This window comes from Lontra canadensis, unplaced genomic scaffold, assembly GCF_010015895.1.
Source record: "Lontra canadensis isolate GAN:19392208 unplaced genomic scaffold, GSC_riverotter_1.0 scaffold16, whole genome shotgun sequence".
In the NCBI taxonomy this organism is placed as follows: domain Eukaryota; kingdom Metazoa; phylum Chordata; class Mammalia; order Carnivora; family Mustelidae; genus Lontra; species Lontra canadensis.
Window position 1 is genome coordinate 6,948,514 of NW_022631010.1, and position 20,569 is coordinate 6,969,082.

Consider the following 20,569-nt stretch of genomic DNA (forward strand, 5'->3'; position numbering starts at 1 on the left):
TTCACCTTCTAAAATTCTGAGCCTTAGCAATCCTAAAACTTCTGAAATGCGACAATGCCTACATTATGTTAGGACTCCCCTGGCTTTCAGAATTTCTGTTGTTATGATGCAAGATGAGATGGAGATGTGGGATTAGAAAAGCTGAACCAGTAGCATGTCTTGACGATGTCATGAAGGAGGAATGGGCAAAATTCAGTTACTTAGATATTGGGAAAAGGTGACAACTTTTTAAAGGAATCACTCAGCTGCAATTTAGTGATAAACATGATTTTCCTGTGAGAACATGTGATAGTATAGACTGATACCCATATTGATTTTAAGTGTCACCTTAAATTGTAGGCTGATACTTCCTCAGTGAGGAAAACCCTGAGGTTTTCTAGTGAGTCCCTCTTGATGCTTTCATCTGAAAAGCAGTGGGGCTGTTTTGTCATCCCCTTGCCAGTGGGTTCCTGGCCTCTGCTTCATTCATCTTTATGCCCCTGCTTCTCCCAGCACAGTATTTGGCAGATAATAGACATTCGCTAAATTGTAGCAGCTCCTAGTCTGGTGATAGTAACTAGCAGATAAATGGATCTTCTATTAAAACATTCTAAGGTTCAGACTCAGAGAAGATGACACTTTACCAGACGACAGACTTAAGCCACGAATCAAAATTAGGAATGGCTCGCCTGACTTATCATGATGTTTTCATTTCTGTGTAATTCCAGTGGTGTGTTGGGGCCTATCTGTGAATCATCTGTGTGTATGGGGCAGGGCTAGAGGGGGGCAGCAGATGACGAGAGAGGCCTTGTCTAGTTTCATTTTGTGGAAGAATTTACTAAGAGAGAAACGTGGATATCATTTCTTCGTATCCCAAGTGGTGGTTTTCTTAGTCTGCCAGCAGCTTTGGGTCTGCTGTCCGTCACTTACCTGCTGTCCTTGTGGGTTTTGTAAGGGCCGTGGGCTGAGGAGCTGGCTGCGAGGCCCTGGGGCTGCGAAGAGGTGGCTGTTCCTTTCAGTTGCCTGCTCCAGGCCTTTTTGAAGGACTCTGCGTACCTCACATAGCCAATGTGTGACCAGATGGATTCAGAATTGCTGAACACACCAGCTGTACTGGGAGGGGGTGGAGCTTCTTTGGTTTAAGCAGCAGATTGACTAGTTGAATCCAGACTGCTTAATGTGATACTTAACCCATCGTGAGATTAAAAATTAAACATCGGCTTCATTTTGGGTCATTGAAATGTGTCCATTTCTAGATATAGTATATAGCAGATACTTAGCCATAAAAATCTTTATGCTTTCATAAGTTAGTCTTGTGTTAATTTGAAGGCAGTTGAGGCAAGTGAGAGTGAATGACTTGATGCCTCATTGTGGGTTCGTTCTAAACTTCCGGGCAGATCAGAGGATCTCAGAGTTGGAAGAGATCCTAAAGTCATCAGCTCAAAACTTCTACTTAATGCAGTCATCCCCTTTAAAAGGTCCAGGGATGGAAAACTCACCTAAGAAGGAAGCCCCTTTCTTTTCCAGAGACAACAGTGATTAGCAGGTTCTCCTTTATATGATCTGGAGTCCACTTCTCTGTCTCTTCTGCCCAGTGATCTTGTTTCTGTTCTTAGATTTTGCAAGAGATTATTATGGGAGGCAGAGGTGGAGAAAGAAGCAGGCTCCCTGCCGAGCAAGGAGACTGATTCGGGACTCGATCCCAGGACCCTGGGATCATGACCTGAGCAGAAGGCAGTGACTTAACTGACTGAGCCACCCAGGTGTCCCAAGAGATGATTATGTTTAAGGATGGTGTTGTGTCTCCTTTCTGTATAGCGCCCAGCCTCTTTCTTCAGGTTCTATTCTGGCACAGTGGTTGGCAGGGTTGAGGATGTCCCAGCAAATGGCACACAAGAGGCATAGAGGTACCGTGTATGTGGCAGATAGATATGGCCCTGGGTACCCTGTGAGACAAACCCTACCATTTGCTGGCATTGGCCTCCCACCATAGTGTTTTTTTTTGTTTGTTTTGTTTAAAAGATTTTTTAAATTTATTTCACACAGAGAGAGAGATCACAAGTAGGCAGAGAGGCAGGCAGAGAGAGAGGGGGAAGCAGGCTCCCTGCTGGGCAGAGAGCCCGATGCAGGGCTTGATCCTAGGACCCTGAGATCATGACCTGAATTGAAGGCAGAGGCTTTAACCCACTGAGCCACCCAGGCGCCCCCCACCATAGCGTTTTAAGAACTTTCCCTGGAACTACTACACAGCTGTTTTTGTTTTGAATGTGTGTGAGTCTGCGTAGATGGCCTGTTAAACAGCTTTATTGGAGTTGATAAACACAACAAATTGAGTATACTTAAAGTGTATCCTTTGATAACTTTGACATAAGTGTACACTTGTGAAATAATCACCATAATCAAGATAACATATCTATCACCCACTAAATGTCCTTGTTCAAAATGCCCTATTTTATATTCATGAGGAATAGTGCCTCATAGTTTTGTGATTTATTTTTAATGATATATTTGTCTGATTATACCGGACAGAATACATTGAGAAGTATTCTTTCCCCCTGTAGTTACTGGAAAGACCTATAAAGGATTGGTATTACACTTTAAATGTTTAATGTTTGGTAGAATTCATCTGGGCCTGGGCTTTTGTTTGTGGAAAGATTTTAAAATTGTGAATTCAGTCTTTACTTGAGATAGGTTTATCTGTTTGGATTTTCTGGCTAAGCAGTTTTTTTAGATTTTTTAAAAATTTTGATAAAATTTTCATTACATAATATTTACCATCTTAACTGGTTTTTTTTTTAAAAGACTTTATTTATTCATTTGACAGACAGAGATCACAAGTAGGCAGAGAGGCAGGCAGAGAGAGAAGGGGAGGCAGGCTCCCCGCTGAGTAAAGAGGCTGATGCGGGGCTCGATCCCAGGACTCTGGGATCATGACCTGAGCCGAAGGCAGAGGCTTAACCCACTGAGCCACCCAGGCGCCCCCATCTTAACTGTTTTTAAAGTGTGTGGACTAATGGCACACATTGTGAGCAACCATCACTGCCATTCATCTCCCGAACATTTTTCATCACACAAACTGAAGCTCTCTACCCACTGAACAACAGCTTCCCATTCTGCCCTGCCCCTGCCTTCGGCAACCAGCACACTAGCTTCTGTCTTTGTGAATCTGACTACCTCGGGTACCTTTACCTGGAATCATACAGTATTTGTCCTCTTGTGCCTAGCTTATTTCACTTAGCATAATAGCCTTAAGATTCATTCATCCATGTTTTAGCAGGTGTCAGAATTTCTTTCCTTTTTAAGGCTGAATAATACTCTCATATATGTATACCACATTTTGTTTATCCGTTCTTCTGTCGGTAGATACTTGGTTTGCTTCCACCTTTTGCCTTTTGCAACATAATGCTGCTATAAACATGGATGTACAAATATCTGAGTCCTAGCTTTCAGTTCTTTTGGTTATATACTGAGAAGTGCAATTTCTAGATCATATTGTAGTTCTGTTTTTAAATTTTTTGAGAAACTAGATAGTTTTGATAATCAGTCTTGCCAGGAGTTTGTTTCATTTAAGTTGTTTAATTTGTTGGTATAAAAGTTCATAGTATTTCTTTATATGCTTTTTAATTTCTTGAAGGTCAATAATGATGTCCATTCTTCATTCCTGATTTTGTTAATTTATCTTCTGTCTTTGCTCTTGGTCAGTCTAGCTAAAGGGTTGTCAGTTTTATTGATCTTGTCAAAGAACAAATTACTGTTTTCATTTTTCTCTATGTATTTTATTGTTTCTTCTTGATATCATTTTCTCCATTCTGATTGCTTTGGGTTTAGTTTGCTTTTCTTTACTAAAGGTGGAAGCTTTGGTTACTGATTTTAGATTCTTTTTTTTTTTTTCCTAATATATGTGCTTAAAGCTGTAAGTTTGTCTCTAAGTACTACTTTAATCCCATCCCATAAATTTTGAAATGGCATATTTTTGTTTTCATTTAGTTAAAAATATTTTCTAAGTTCCCTTGTGATTTCTTCTTTGACCCATAGGTTATTCAGAATATTTTCTTTATTTTTCAAATAATTGTGGAGTTCACAGATTTTTCTGCCTGTTTATTTATGATTTAATTCCATTTTGGTGATCAGAGAACATACTTCAAAGATTTCCTTCCCTAAAAATACAAAAACAAAAAACACTTACTGCATTCTTGTTTGTTTGTTTGTTTGTAATGGCCTAGCATATATGGTCTCTCTGGGAGAATGTTCCATGTGCCCTTGAAAAGAATATGTGTGCTGCTTTATTTAGGTGACGTGTTCTACAGACGCCAGCAGGTCATATTGGTTGATAATGTTGTTCAAGTTTTGTGTATCCTTGTTAATTTTATTCCTAGTTGTTCTCTCATTATTAAGAGTGAGATATTAAAGTCCTCAACTATAATTGTTACTTTACTGTTTTTCATAAGACCTGACAGCAAAGAATTTTCTTAGTCTTTGTTTCTCTGGGGAGGTCTTTATTTTAGTTTCATTTTTGAAGGATAGTTTTGTTGGGTAGAGAATTCTTATTTGACTTTTTTTTTCTTTCCATTACTTCAGTATCTTCTTTCTCTGCCTTATGGCCTCCATTGTGTCTTAGCCATTAATATTAATGTGATTCTCTTGTATGAGTTATCCTATGCAGTTTTTTATTATAATGTATGTAAACATGGATCTTTTTGTGATTGTTCTAGTTGGAGTTTGGTGAGCTTTATGGATGGGTGTGTAAAGTAATCATTTTCACCAAATTTGGGGAGTTTTCAGCTATTACTTCTTTAAGTGTGTTTTCTGCTCTCTCTCACTTCTTTCCTTCTGAGACTCCCATTATGTTTATGTTGGATACTTGACAGTGTCCTGCAAATCTCTGAAGCATTTTCTCTTTTCATTTTCTTTGATATTTTTTCATTTCTTTTCTTCAGATTATACAATTATTTATTTATTTATTTTTAAGATTTTATTTATTTGACAGAAATCACAAGTAGGCAGAGAGGCAGGCAGAGAGAGAGGGGGAAGCAGGCTCCCTGATGAGCAGAGAGCCCGATGCGGGGCTTGATCCCAGGACCCTGGGATCATGACCTGAGCTGAAGGCAGAGGCTTTAGCCCACTGAGCCACCCAGACACCCCTTTTTGTTTGTTTTTAAGATTTTATGTATTTACTTATTTGAGAGAGAGAGAGAGAGAGAGAGAGAGACAGAGCACAAGCCAGGGTACAGCAGAGGTAGCAGGAGAAGCAGGCTCCCCACTGAGCAGGTAGCCAGTGTGGGACTTGATTCCAGGACCCTGGGATCATGACCTGAGCTGAAAGCAGACACTTAACCCACTGAGCCATGCAGGTGACTCTGTATGTACTGTAACATTTTGTTGAAAACCAAACCTTTTAGGTAATATCAGGTGTGGATTCTGATTCTCCCACCATTGCCACTGGGGGTTGTTATTACTGTTTGTTTAGTGTCTTGCCTTGACTAATTCTGTAGTCTGTCTCCCTAATGTACCACTGCTGATTTTTTTCTCCCTAGTTGTTTTTTTCGTTTTTTTTTTTTTTTAAAGATTTTATTTATTTATTTATTTGACACACACACACACACACACACACACACACACACAGAGCGAGAGAGGGAACAAGCAGGGGGAGAGGGAGAGGGAGATGCAGGTTCCTGCAAAGCAGGGAGCCCGATGTGGGGCTTGATCCCAGGACCCCGGGATCATGACCTGAGCCAAAGGCAGACGCTTAACGACTAAGCCACCCAGGTGCCCCTGTTTTTTCTTGTTTTTATTTTTAAATCTGACTTCCTAGAGGTTGCCTTTAAAGAGTCCTATGTGGTTTTTTTCTGAAGGTTAGGGGAAAGAATGGTTTTTAGATATCGCAATCTATGTACTAGTCATATTTATTGCTACTAGGTTGGTCATTGTTTCTAGCCCTTTTAAGAAGAGAAGTTAAAGAGAAACTTTTTTGCTTTCTTGTTTTTATATTTGTAATTTTTAAAGATTTATTTATTTGAGGGGGGAGGAAGGACAGAGGGAGAGGGTGAGAGAGTCCCAACCAGACACCATGCTAAGTGCAGAGCCCGATGTGGAGCTTGATCTCACAACTCTGAGATCATGACCTGGGCCGAAACCAAGAGTTTGCTTAACCGACTGTACCACCCAGGCACCCTGTTGTTACGGTTTTTAAAATGAAAAATGATATTTTGTGTGTGTGTGTGTGTGTGTGTGTGTGTGTTTTCCTTCTTCCCTCACTAGATAAATGGTTGCATCCAATATATACTTTTCTCTGCATTTCATTTTTTTCCCACACCACATAGCAGAATGTAGAAATTGTCCTCATTCCTTTTTACATCTGCCAACTGCTGTGTTCATTGTGTGGAGGTACCATAGTTTACTCACATCACATCCTGAATTGATGGACCTTTGGGGACATTTCATCTGAAGATTATAAAAAGCATATATAGAAACCTTGTATATAGAAACCTTCAGTAAACTACTCTCCTTTTTTTTCCCCCCCTTTTAGCACCATGTATGTATTTGGTGGTTTCAATAGTCTCCTCCTCAGTGACACCCTCGTATTTACCTCAGAACAGTGTGGAGCACACAGGAGTGAAGCTGCTTGTCTGGCAGCAGGACCTGGCATCCGGTGTGTGTGGGATACGGGGTCATCTCAGTGTATCTCCTGGGAATTGGCCACTGAAGCACAAGAAGAAAAGTTAAAATCAGAATGTTTTTCCAAAAGAAGTATGTTTTTTTCCTTTTCTTAAAATTTAATTAATTGGAAATCTCATTTTATCTGAATTATGACGGTATCTAGCACATATGCATTTTTAATGTTCATTTTATTATCTAAAATGGTTTGGTAATAACTGGTGCACAAGCTTTATGGGTGTTTGAAAATAGTTTTGTAAACCTCTTTACAGTGGATGGGAACATGCCATGTGGCTCCGAGAAGCTGTCTGTGAATGATGGAGACAAAACCTCCTTGGCATTGCATAGAGTTTGTATACCAGCTCCTAAGCCTGGCAGTTGGTTTTGGCGATACAATACAGTAGGACCTTTTTGTGATAATGGAAATGTATTATTATGCGTTGTCCCAGTATGGGAGCTACTAGCCAGAGACACTTGAAATGAGACTGGTGTGACTGATGAATTTTAAACTTTCATTAATTTAAATTAAGAATTACATGAGACTGGTGGCGACCTTACTGGATTCTGCAGTTCTTACGCTAAGGGTGAGATTAAGAGGGCCAACCTGGAAAAGCTATGTTGGAGTAGATAAAGAATAGAGGTAGAGTTGCTGTCTTTGCAAAGTATTCTTTTCTAGCTTCTCTAGTTGGGCACAGCAGTGATAGCAAGACAGAGAGTTGCTGAGTGTGACCAGTGGTGCTGGCTTCTAGAACCACCACTTATGTTTTCTAAGCTTTCTTCATCTTGCCTACTTAGCTGCTTATGTTTTTGCTGTGACATGTAGCACAGTGTAATACGGTGATGTAAGAACTAAGAAATCCTTTTTTAAAAAAAGTCTCTGCAAAATATTTGTTCACTTCAATTATTTTAAAGAATGTTGGCTGAATTTCTTAACTGTTAAGAGTTGTATGTAGCAAGTTACCTTGAGGGTTATGGTAGATAAAGTCAGCTTTCACTCTGCTGGAATGCTCCAAAGTAAGATGATCATAGATCCCCAAAGGGCATCCAGACAACTTTCCAATGAGTGGTGGAGAACTAAGGGGACCAGAACCTGGTAGGGATAGACAGTATCTACACTGTCTCTTCAAATGAATAAAATTCATGAAATTGTTTTTTTTCTTCTTAAACCAAATTTTAAAAGTTCAAATTAAATGTGCAAGAGTATAGGAAGCAATGTTTGATTACCGTAGGTGGTTCAATATAAACCTCTTTGCTATGAACTCATCTCAGATGTTGCATCTTTGGTCACTCTGCTTTCTCTGTGGGCCCAGTCCTTGTGGTGGTGACAGGAGAGGTAGAGTAATCTAAGGCGCATGCTTTGTGTGTGTGGCGGAGTGGGGGGCTGGCTGTCTTGTCCATGGGTTCAGCCATGTGCCATGTCCGTAAGTGTATCAGTAGATCAAGCAGTATGGTTGTGCAGCCTCTTTCTTTTTGCTGACCTTGACCTGTCTAGGGTCAGTAGGAGACATAAAAGGTCTGTAGTAGCCCAAAAGTTCTCACATTTGCACTCTTAGACTTACATACATGTATAAATTGTAGCTCAGCCTAGTGTCTCTTTTGGGGTTCTGTGGTGCTGCCTCCTTCCTCTGTCCAGATTAGCTTTGCATTTGTAGCTAGAGCAGTGGCTTGGTCTTCTGCATTACTTTGTTTGCCTCTTGGGCACTCTTGGTGTTCATTATATCACTAATTGCTTTCTTTCCTTGGAAAGAGAAGTATTCAAAGAACCAGACCTACTTCCCTTATATCTCATTGTTGTTGAATTAAATTAACCTATCTTTGTTTTTCCCTCTAGTGTACTCTTGGTGGGGGCATGGAAGTTTACAAAATACTGTTCTCTCTCTTTTTTTTTTTTTTTTTTAATTTTTACTTATTTATCTGACAGCGAGAGGGAACTCAAGCTGGGGGAGTGGGAGAGGGAGAAGCAAACTTCCTGTTGAGTCTGGGAGCCCAAAGCAGGGCTCGATCCCAGGACCTTGAGATCATGACCTGAGCCAAAGGCAGATGTTTAACGACTGAGCCACCCAGGCTTCTCACAAAATAGTGTTTTTTCAAACTGTTTATTTATTTCCAAATACTATTTTAACCTGAACACACCGATATATTTTCCTGCCAGTTTTTCTTCTTTTTTAACTTCCCAACCCTTGTTACATTGGTTTTTTTTCAAACCTTAGTCTCAGGTTGTGCTCAATAGCGGCTATTGGCCTGTGACTTTTCTAAGACGAAACTGTCACAGTTGATGAGTTCTTCTTCTTTTCATAGCTCTTGACCACGACAGATGTGACCAGCACACGGATTGTTACAGCTGCACAGCCAACACCAATGACTGTCACTGGTGCAGTGACCATTGTGTCCCCGTGAACCACAGCTGCACAGAAGGCCAGGTCAGGGACTGCTTCTCAAGGGTTTCAGTGGATGAAGAAGCCCCAGGGCGGGTCAGGGGTGAGATTATGGTGTGTGTCACACAAATACTGGCCCAGAGGTATTTTTCAAAACCTCCAGTGTAGTTTCAGGCTTTCTTTTAGGAAGGGATGCTATATATATCCTAATTTCGAAGGTCTTGCTAGCCACAGGATTGGTGTGTCATGTCTTAGAAGAAAGTAGGACTGTTATTCTGTGTACTCCCCACTCCCTAGGCATGGCTCTAGCTAGGTCCTCGATTCTTGGTGAGAGGCTTGTCATGGTGAGCTCACTCTACTTGTGCAAGCTTTGGGGAGCAAGTTAGGACTTGAGACTGAAGGTGAGTCAGGCAACTTAATGAAATCTCCTTGTCTTGTGTTATATCATGGCTCAGTGTAATTTATGCTCACCATTTATGATTTTTTTACTTGGGTGATAGGACAGAAAAAGATACAGTGACTCCGCCTCTGTAGTTTTTGACAGTTTATTCTGTAAAGCAGTTCATAAAGTATGAGAGTTTTAGACTGTTCAGGAGGCATTTGAAAAGCGGCAGGTTGAACACCCCCATTTCACAGCTGAGCAGGTGAAAGCATGGTGTTTAAAAGAGCGCCTTGCCTCCTTGCTGGGTCAGGACATGTCCTGTGCGAAAGATTTCAGCACACTCTTTCCACCAGAGGGCCGCCTCACCTGCATCTTATGTCTTTATTTGCAGTTTGCTTCCTCAATTAGATTTTGTTGATTTTAGTACCCTGTCCTTACCATGAGTTCTGTCCGTGGATTAAGAGAAAAGCTTTTGTCTGCTGTGTTCTAGATCTCCATTTCCAGATACGAGAATTGTCCCAAGGATAACCCCATGTACTACTGTAACAAGAAGACCAGCTGTAGGAGCTGTGCCCTGGACCAGAACTGCCAGTGGGAGCCCCGCAATCAGGAGTGCATCGCTCTGCCCGGTAGGCCTTATAGGGGCATCTGGGTGTCTGTGGGTCCAGAGACTTCACACACAAACACACATCCCCACCCCCAATACTGTGCAGCCTAGACTGCACCCAAGAGAGGGAACAAACTTTTTATCCATTCATTCCCCCATTCCACTATTGTGGTTATTTTTTTTAAATGAAAGTACAATTCTTAAGCATTTGCTGCTCCTGTCCTTTGAAATAAAGTAAAGCATTATCTGCTGCTCTGGAGAATGGAATGACAGCTTGGCTCCATGTCATTGAGCCTGCTCCATTGTCCCTGCTTACCTCTGCTCTGGTCACCTAGCAATCGAAAGCAGCAGTCTTGGCAGCCGGTCTGTGTGCCACTTGGTGAAGGACGCTTCTTGCCACTGGGATCAGGCTGTTAGCACCTACTGACAAGAAGGAGGGGAGATGGTTTTCTCACCAGCAACCCCCTGAGGCGCTCTCCAGTCCTGAACACCTCAATTTATGGCAGCTGAGATTGAGGACGAAGAGTTGAGGGCCTCAGGCCAGCCAGCCACAGCAGAAGTTCTGTGATATATTTGCTCACCCAGGATTTCCAAGAAGGGGGACATCAATGGTTCTGCACAGCTTCCGAAGCACGCACACAGCAGCAGGGTCTGCCAGGCCCCTTCTCAGGGTCCTTTGAGAGTACTGGATTTGGCTTGCACGAGTGTGAGCTGCGTGTTCTTTACCTCATTGTATCCGACTTCAGTGTACTACAGAGTACCAGAGGGTCTTGTCAGGACTCAGGTTCTGGTGCATATTGGGGGTGGAGCCCCAGAATCTGCATTTTAATGAGTAGTGACACTGATGCCACACTTGAAAGAGCACACCTTGTTTGCTCTTAAATGACCCCTTTTCTGGGGCATGTTCCACTTGCCTCAATGACCAGTCACAGGCATCATTGGTGGTGTGTCCAGGTTACTCAGTTCTGGCAAAGTTGCCTTGCTTGTTCCCTGTCTTCCAGGAAGCATAGAGAACTTCTGAAGCTCGGGACACAGAGCTGAGCTGGGTGGGTACAGGGTGAACACAGGAGCAGATTACAGTCTTACCCTATTTGCTGCACCTGTATCACTTAGGGTTTTTTGTTTTTTGTCTTTTTTTCTAAAAAGGATCTTTCCAGAAACCTCACTTTCAGGAAGTTTTGTACCCTTGATTTTACCTTCCACTTGATGTGAAACAATGCACCTTTGAAGACCATCGTCTTGTTCACTCACCGACTCATTTCTATCCTCTAGTTTTCTTCCCGACCCTTTCTATCTGCATATTCATTGCTCTGTTCTTAGGATTTTGGTCTTGTTTCTAATTATTCTTCAAAAGGGGGCTTAAAAATCTAGCACTGGCACCTAAGATTTTTTTTCCTCCAAGATATAGAGCAATTGACCTTAGAATATTGAGATCCAGGAAGCAGGACTGGTGAAGTCTAACATTATTGTATTCTGCATCAGTCCTTAGTTATGTGTTGGATGCCCTCACCACATCCTGGTGAGGTACTGCGGAATTCAAATCACTGAAACCTTTTAGGTTTCTGGTCATTTGAACTGGTAATGTGGTAGTTTTGTGTGATTTCTAAAACTCTATTTTTTTTCCCTCCTCCCTTCACAAAAGAAAATATCTGTGGCATTGGCTGGCATTTGGTTGGAAACTCCTGTTTGAAAATTACTACTGCCAAGGAGAATTATGACAATGCTAAATTGTCCTGTAGGAACCACAATGCCTTTTTGGCTTCTCTTACAACCCAGAAGAAGGTAGAATTCGTCCTTAAACAGCTGCGGATAATGCAGTCATCACAGAGCATGGTGAGTTCACATCCTCAAAACCGAAGCTTCTGGTACCCACACTTGTACTGAACGCACCCAAGCAGCTTCCCTGTGGTGGTATGCCCGGCAGGCGGAGTACCTAGTGCATGAGTGTAGTTGAGGGAGTAAGAAGACAGTCTGTCCTAATCTGCTGTGGTTGAATTGGATGGGGAGGTTTTCCTTTGTCTGTTGGGGTATATATAACTTGGTGGTTTTTACCTAGAAGGTTTTTTTGGTCAAGACAATGCTTGTATTCAAAGCTACATCTCTTATGCCTGTAGTCCAAGCTCACCTTAACCCCATGGGTTGGCCTTCGGAAGATCAACGTGTCCTACTGGTGCTGGGAAGATATGTCCCCATTCACAAATACTTTGCTACAGTGGATGCCATCTGAGCCCAGTGATGCTGGATTCTGTGGGATCTTGTCAGAGCCCAGTACTCGGGGCTTGAAGGCTGCAACCTGCATCAACCCACTCAATGGCAGTGTCTGTGAGAGGCCTGGTGAGTCTGTGGGTGAAGGACTTGTCAGTGGAAGTTCACTGAGAGACCGTAGGAGGTGTGTGCGATATTCAGAGGTGTGAGATAGTCACGAAAAACAGATGGAGTATTGATTCCAAGCATATGAAGCGGAGTATAGCGCAGAACTTAGAAGTGGAAGGAAACAGTCTCTGGCTGTGAATAGTATGAGCCAGAAGCATAAACAAAAAAACTAACACTACTCTAAGAACCTAACATTCTAATTAACGTGAGATTGATGGGTTTGCTGACCATACGAAGTACTGAGAATTGCTCTGAAAGGCAAATGTCCTTAAGGTTGGCAGAGAAACGCTGTGGAAGCAGGAACAAAAAATGCAAAGAAAAGGTCAGAAAAGCAAGCAGGTCACTTCAAGGGACAGTAGACAGAAAGCGTCAATGGGGAGAAAAATGGGGAGAGCAGTCATAGGACAGAAAGCAGAAGCTGTCCTGATCGGCGCTAGCGCTGTGGGAGGGTCTGAGGGCAGGCGCTGAGTTGCTTCTCAGGTTCACAGCTCCCCTGTGGGCTGCCTTCAGGCCTCCCGTGGGCAGGCACAGGCAGCATCTGCAGCACGCAGACAAGCCAAGACAAGCATCATAGCCTACAGAGGGACTCACTTGAAGTAGGCGGAATTTTGTGCGCACTTCTTGGGAGGCTGTATGCCATTGACATTGTGTTTCATTTTAGGAAGGTATTCCAAGTCGTCCGAGGAGTACAAGGGTGGAGAAAAGAATTCATAGCCCTGAAAGAATCCTCTTAAAATATGGTTTCTAAGCTTCCTGTAGGGGAGCATTTCAGCCATTTTGGGTACTGAATGCTTTGGTGCATTTAATGCATGCTGTGGTCCCTCTTGCCCCCAGATATACAAAGATAACAAGTTTTCATGTTCAGGTGGGTCGTAAAACCCCTAAAGGTCATCTTGAGTCCCATATACCGCAAGGAGCTTTAGAACTGCTATGCTTCTGGGAAGATTCGCTTGTTCCCTCATGTCTGTCCTTAATGCTCTTTGAAAAGAGAGAGAAAGGGTTTTTTCTCCTATGTGGATATACTTGACCAGCCCAGTATCTGGTTTTCAGTTTTCTCCTACATTAACTGTAGCCCCCTGATTTGATTTCATGACCTACTAGTGGGTCACAACCCATCCCAAAAAGCCTTTGACCTTGGCCAGCGTAGCAGGAGCACTAAGTGTCTGTGTTGGATTTGCTTCCTAGCAAACCACAGTGCCAAGCAGTGCCGGACGCCGTGTGCCCTGCGGACAGCATGCGGGGAATGCACCAGTGGCAGCTCTGAGTGCATGTGGTGCAGCAACATGAAGCAGTGCGTGGACTCCAACGCCTACGTGGCCTCCTTCCCTTTCGGCCAGTGTATGGAGTGGTACACCATGAGCAGCTGCCCCCGTAAGTGGAAGAGTGCAGCTCCTGCTGGGGGGTCGTGCTGTCAATCTCTCAGCCTTTTAGGGACAAGACCGGAGACTGCCTGAGGAGAGGAGAACCTTTGCACACAGTCCAGCACTGGTGGGGCAGCTGCCCCCCCCCACCCCCCGTTGGTTAAGCGTCTGGCTCTTGATTTCAGATGTGAGCATAATTTTGGGGTCGTGAGATGGCACCCCATGTCGGCCTCCATGATCAGTAGGGAGCCTGCTTGAGATTCTCTCCCTCTGCCCCTCCCCCAACTCGTTCTCTCTTTCTTTCTCTCTGTCTCAAATAAACAAATCTTTAAAAAAAAAGAAGAAGAAGAAGAATCAAGCCCTGTGGGACAGGGCATGGAGTACAGAAACAGCTTGCCCAGCTTCAGCATCGAATTGCTCAAGCCATGTAATGTCTCCACATCTTCCTCTCCTGATTCGTGAAATAAGTGCTTTCTGGTAGATGGCCGCTAAGGTCCCTTCTGCCTCCACATCTTAGGATTGACAGAGGAGGGGAGGAGCCCCTGTTCTATGTTGGGCAAGCTATTGGGCCCTTTAAATTTTTTGTGTCATTTAAGAAATCCCCTTAGAATAGGAATTTTTGACAGAATAGTCTGTTTAAATAAAAGGTAATTTAGGGGTGGCTGGGTGTCCCAGTCAGAAGAGCATGCATCTCTTGATCTCAAGGTTGTGAGCTCAAGCTCCACATTGGGTGTAGAGAGTACTTAAATAAATTAATTAATTAATTTTAAAAAGCCTTTTTTTTTTTAAGATTTTATTTATTTATTTGACACAGATCACAAGTAGGCAGAGAGGCGGGCAGAGAGAGAGAGGAGGAGGCAGGTTCCCCGCTAAGCAGAGAGCCCGATGTGGGGCTTGATCCCAGGATACTGGGACCATGACCTGAGCCGAAGGCAGAGGCTTTAACCCACTGAGCCACCCAGGCGCCCCTTAAAAAGCTTTTTGAAAAGGTAATTTAGATATAATGAATTCAAAGTGGCATGCTGTAGTGGACTGTAACTTGTGTTCTTTTACAGCTGAAAATTGTTCAGGCTATTGTACCTGCAGCCATTGCCTGGAGCAGCCAGGCTGCGGCTGGTGCACTGATCCCAGCAACACTGGCAAAGGCAAATGCATAGAGGGCTCCTATAAAGGACCAGTGAAGATGCCTTCTCAGGCCCCTGCCGGGAATTCCTACCCACAGCCCCTTCTCAATGCCAGCATGTGCCTGGAGGACAGCAGATACAACTGGTCTTTCATTCATTGTCCAGGTAAGATGCCTTGTGTATCCAAAATCAAGTGTTCTACTTATTTACAAAGACTAAAACTTTGAAAGCTACATTATTTATATGAATTTGCTTTAGGGGAAAAAAATGTAACAGAGCATTTTAGAAGAAATAGTTTTGCATGAAAAATATACACATTTTTTGCATGAAAAATATTTTTAATGTCAGTTCATGAAAACACAGAAGTTCAAGTGTGGTGTTTTGCTTTCACTGTAAAAGTATTGAAGTATGTTTGTTATGAACAAATATTGCAGATGTAGATAAAATAAAAACTGGAATTCTTCTCCAGTTCTTCAGAGAAGTAAAAACTTCTAATGGTTTAATATAGACACTGTCTATTTTAAAAATAGAAAGTACTGTGGTGTATAGGATTAATATGTATTGTTCTGTAGTTTGCTTTTTACTGAAAAATACATTATGGCAGCCGTTAGGGGAAAATGAAAAACAAAACCACCAACCCAGAAGTTCCTCTCCACAAATGTAGAAAAAAAGGAAAACAGTTTTATTTTGAAAAGCATCAAACCATCAAACTGTTGTGCACCCTACAGGCAACCCACTAATGAGACTGCAAAGACAGAGAGAAATCTCACCCTTTTAAATAGCCAGGCATATACAATCCATTACATAAATGTTTTGAAGATGAATGATAACTTGTCCTCATATGAGAGGATTTGACAGCACCGTTTGCTGTACTGTCGTTCATAGTTTATCCTGAATTTACTTGGTAATTGGGGTGGCCACCTGTGTTAGTTAATTGTCTTTATCCAAAAAAAAAAAAAAAAAAAAAAAAAATCCTGTATCTTTATGGCAATCAGGTGGTTACACTTTGGCACAAAGGCACCCAGACTGAATTCCCAAAGTGGCAGGGATATAGAGTGCTGCCTTCCTTGATGTTTACATTTCAAAGTGATGGCTCCCAGGCCCTTAAAGAAAACATTCCTGGACTGTTGTGCTGACAAGAGGTTTATTGAGGTATTTTTAAAAAAGATTTACATAATATACATATCAAAGAAACAGACAGGATTTGTAAATACAGGTTTTTCTTGAAAAACTCTAAGAATAGGGAGAGGGGAAAAGGTCCCTATCCCTTTTGGCAAGAGGAAAATTAAGCCTGTCTGCCTCCTCTCCCTCCTTCCCTCGTCCTACTCTCCCTCTGCTCCCTTCTCCTCCTTTCTTCCAGTGGTTGGTGCCAGAAGGAATAGACCGTGAGTTGGCCTAAAGCCTGACTCTATCCCTGCTGGGGATGCTGCCCTGAGAGATTGGCCTTTGATTCAGACTTTCAGTAAATACTCAGGAATATGCCGAAGGGTCTGCAGAATACCGGGGAGGGGGATGGTTAGGCAGGTGCAAAGACCCCCGGGAGGTTAGTGGGTAGGAAGATCTCCAGGAGTCTGATAGTGCCACCAAGAATAAGGCTCTTTGTGGGGACGTCTGTAAGGGAAAGACCATGGGGAGCAATGGTAAAAGGCAAGAGACAGGGTGGGGGAACATAGCTGCCGTGTGTATAATAAGTGATTATCATCCTGAGTATGCAAACCTCTGCCCTCCAGAAGAAAGCGCTGTCAGCTCAGTAGAAAAAGTGGACAAAGGATGTAAAGAAATCTTTCTCAGAAAAGGAAGCAGAGCAGGGAAATGTAAAATAAGAAACCGGTCTTTTCCCTCCAAACAATTAAATTTTCTGTGTTCTCTTTTTTCCTCTCTAAGATGTCAGAGGATCTATCATTCTGTTTCTAATCTACTAGTTTAACTCATGAAGTATTTAAGTCTGTGCATTTTTATTAATATCAAGACTATATGAGGTGAAATGGCAACCCACAGAGTGGGAGAAAATATTTGCAAACCATATTCAGTATCTGGTAAGAGTCTAATGTCCAGAATATGTAAAGAACTCTTAAAACTCAACAGTAAAAAGACAACCCAATTAAGAAGTGGGTAAAAGACTGAAATAGACATTTCTCCAAAGAAGATACACAAATGGCCAATAAGCACAAGAAAAGATGCTCAACAACATTCGAGAAATTGGAACCCTCACACATGGCTGGAAGGAAAGTAAGCTGGTGTGGCCACTTTGGAAAACAGTTTGGCACTTTCTCAAAAAGTTAAACATAGAGTTCTCATATGGCCCAGTATATGCCCAGGAGAATTGAAAACATATGTCCACGCAGAAACTTGCAGTGAATGCTTATAGAAGCATTATTCATAATAGACAAAAATGGAAACAACCCAGTGCCTGTCAAGTGGCGAATGGAAAAACATGATGTGATACGTTCATATGATGGACACTGCTAAGCGATAAAAGGGGTGAATGGAGTAGTGTAGTCTGCGACACCGATGAGCCTCAAAAGCCTGCTATGTAAAGGCAGGCCCACGCAAAGACTGCATGGTGTATGATACCATTTATGTGAGACGTCCAAAAAAGAGCAAACACACAAAAAGAGCAAACACGCGGAGACAAAAAAGAGCTCAGCGATCAACCTAGGCCGGGGGTAGACATGAGTAGTAATGGGCACGGGGTTTTCTGAAGTAGCGGTGCCATGTCTCACCCTCCCTGGCCAGCCTGAAAAGATTGAGACTTCTCCACGTGCTCATCAGTACTTGTATCTGTTATTTTTTTGGTTTGGGGGACTTTGTTTTTGTTTTTGTTTTTTGATACATGTTGTAGTGTGTGAGAAATGGTATCTCTGGTTTTGATTTGCATTTCTTTAATGACTGATGAAGTCGAGCATCTGAAGGCCATCTGTGTCTTCTCTGGAGGAATGTCTTTTTGAATTCTTTGCCCATTTTTTTTTAAAGTTTTACTTATGTATTTGACAGAGAGAGAGAGAGATCACAAGCAGGCAGAGAGACAGGGAGAGGGGGAAGCAGGCTCCCTGCTGAGCAGAGAGCCCGATGGGGGGCTCGATCCCGGGACCCTGGGATCATGGCCCGAGCTGAAGGCAGAGGCTTAACCCACTGAGCCACCCAGGCACCCCTCTTTGCCCATTTTTAAATTGTGTATTTGTCTGTTAATTATTGACTCATAGAATTCTTTTTTTTAAACAATTTTTAAAAAGATTTTATTTATTTATTTGACAGCGATCATAAGTAGGCAGAGAGGCAGGCAGAGGTAGGTGCGGCAGGGTGGGGGGAAGCAGGCTCCCCGCTGAGCAGAGAGTCAGATGCCGGACTCGATCCCATGACCCTGGGATCATGACCCAAGCTGAAGGCAGAGGCCTTAACCTACTGAACCACCCAGGCGCCCGGACTCATAGAATTCTTTATGAAGTCTAGATACAAGTTCTTATTGATTATATGATTTTCAAATATTTTTTCCCATTCTGAGGGTTTCTTTTTACTTTTTTGGTTGTATCTTTTGAAATATAAAAGTTCTAAATTTTCTAAATCCGGGGCATTGGTGTTTTCTTTTATCCCATGTGTTTTTGGTATCGTATCTAAGAAATCAGTGCATAGCTAACTCAAGATCACAAAGATTTACTCCTATCTCTTCTTTTTAGAGTTTCATAGATATTTCTCTTATATTTATGTCCATCAGCCCTTTGGGGTTTATTTTTGTATGGGGTGGGAGGTTGAACAGACACGTAACCGGTCAGGAGGCACTTCCTGCTGTCTGCCACTCTCCTAAGGCCTGCTCTGTCTCCCAGCCCCAACTGGATTTTTCAGGTGTCCATTGGTAACGAGCATCTAGTCAGTTTAGCTGTCCCCTCCCGCACTAGAAGACAGATGTCTCAACTCCCTTTTCTATCAGATTGACACCATCTGTTTTATAATTTCTAGAAATTGCTCAGTAATTCAGAAGTATTTCTCAATACATCTGATAGCACCTTTTCCTCTTGTCCTATATTGCTATGGGTTTATCCTTGTTTTTACTTTTTTTTTCAGTAATTTCAGTGGGATTTTGAAGGGGTAAAGAGGGAGAAGCATGTTTCTAGTCTTTTTATCTAGGATACGGATTTTATTGGTAAATAATTTTAGGTGTTGCATTTTTGTGTGTGTGCTCTGCTTTGCCTTTTTGATATATATAGTTATTCATCTTCACAGGAACGATGTGCATATCCTACTTTTTTGGTGCAATAGTAACTGCTATGTAGACTTACAATCTACATAGAACAAATCAAAAGGTTAGTCAAAGCTAATGCTATGGGTGCATTATGCTCCTCACACAATATTACGTGTCAGTAGTATCTCAGTAAAGCTGGGGGACAAAGATGTACAGAGTCAGATCTTCTGCCTGCAGTGTAGATTGTGCGCTCTGGTCCTGCTGGAGTCCGCAGTGCACAGCCTAACCAGCTGTCCTGAAGTAGTCCTGAGAGGTCCACCTTTCATATGCCTTTCTGGTTGTAAGGTCCTATGGGCGTTAAGAATCTTACTAATTCCGGGGCCCCTGGGTGGCTCAGTGGGTTAAGCCTCTGCCTTCAGCTCAGGTCGTGATCTCAGGGTCCTGGGATCAAGCCCCGCATCGGGCTCTCTGCTCAGTGGGGAGCCTGCTTCCCCCTCTCTCTCTGCCTACTTGTGATCTCTGTCAAATAAATAAATAAAATCTTCAAAAAAAAAAAAAAGAATCTTACTAATTCCACTTGTGGGAATGTTTTTATATATAAAGATGGTAATTTTTCTAAAAAAGAAAAATTGAAGGCAAACTAAATATCAGAATGTAAGGGAATGGTTAAGTAGCTGTTAGGATTCATAGACATTCTGCCATGTAAGGTTTTATTTATGATAGATCAAATAATGTGGCAAAGTAATTGTGCTGTAAGTAAAAAAAAAAAATCAAAGTTGAGTATTAATATAAGCACAACTGTGTAAAACTATATAGAAAAAATAAATTTCTTGAACTAAAAATCCCAAATATGTGCAGTGATCTCTGTATGGTGCAATTGAAAATTATTTTCCCCTCTTCCTTATATTTTTTAAATTTACTATCATGAACATGCATTATTTTTATGAACAACAAATTTTTTTTTAAGGGCTATAGATTTTCACCCTGTTGTGGTATATTTCTGATTTTCCTGGGCTAGTCCTGTATGGATGTTTTTATCTTATTTTCCCAACTTGTTTTTAGTGGGCCAGTTTTAATGATTTTATCCTTAGAGGTAATAAAGAACTTAAATAGATAGTTGCAAATAAATCTCATGGAATTTACTCCACTCTGTTCTACCACGGGACAGTCCCCTTAAAATGCCTTTTTTTTTTTTTTAACGCTTTCTTTTCCAGCATGCCAGTGCAATGGCCACAGCAAGTGCGTTAATCAGAGTATCTGTGAGAAGTGTGAGAACCTGACCACAGGCAAGCACTGCGAGACCTGCATATCTGGCTTCTATGGTGATCCCACCAATGGGGGAAGGTGTCAGCGTAAGTAAATCCCTCAGGGTTACTGATTGCAGACCAGCTGGAACGCAGTGCCTCTGTTTGACTTGAATATCAGGAGGACAGAAGCCACTTGGTTTTGGATACTGCCTTTGTTGTCATGCTTGTCAGGAGCTCAGCTAAGCCTGTGAGAGAGTGAGCAGAGCTGCCAAGTATTAGAGTAGCCAGTT

General features: G+C 42.2%; 1 protein-coding gene across 3 annotated transcripts in view; it reads left to right on the plus strand.

The window, feature by feature from the left end:
* Positions 1–20,569, plus strand: part of ATRN (attractin) — a 153,065-nt gene that overhangs the window by 72,414 nt on the left and 60,082 nt on the right. For all 3 annotated transcript variants that reach the window (XM_032859078.1, XM_032859076.1, XM_032859077.1), the window contains exons 12-19: positions 6,506–6,726; positions 8,932–9,053; positions 9,881–10,019; positions 11,640–11,830; positions 12,112–12,331; positions 13,556–13,741; positions 14,787–15,020; positions 20,247–20,384. In XM_032859078.1, coding sequence (XP_032714969.1) covers positions 6,506–6,726; positions 8,932–9,053; positions 9,881–10,019; positions 11,640–11,830; positions 12,112–12,331; positions 13,556–13,741; positions 14,787–15,020; positions 20,247–20,384 — 1,451 coding nt within the window. The remainder of the gene's footprint in view (positions 1–6,505; positions 6,727–8,931; positions 9,054–9,880; positions 10,020–11,639; positions 11,831–12,111; positions 12,332–13,555; positions 13,742–14,786; positions 15,021–20,246; positions 20,385–20,569) is intronic.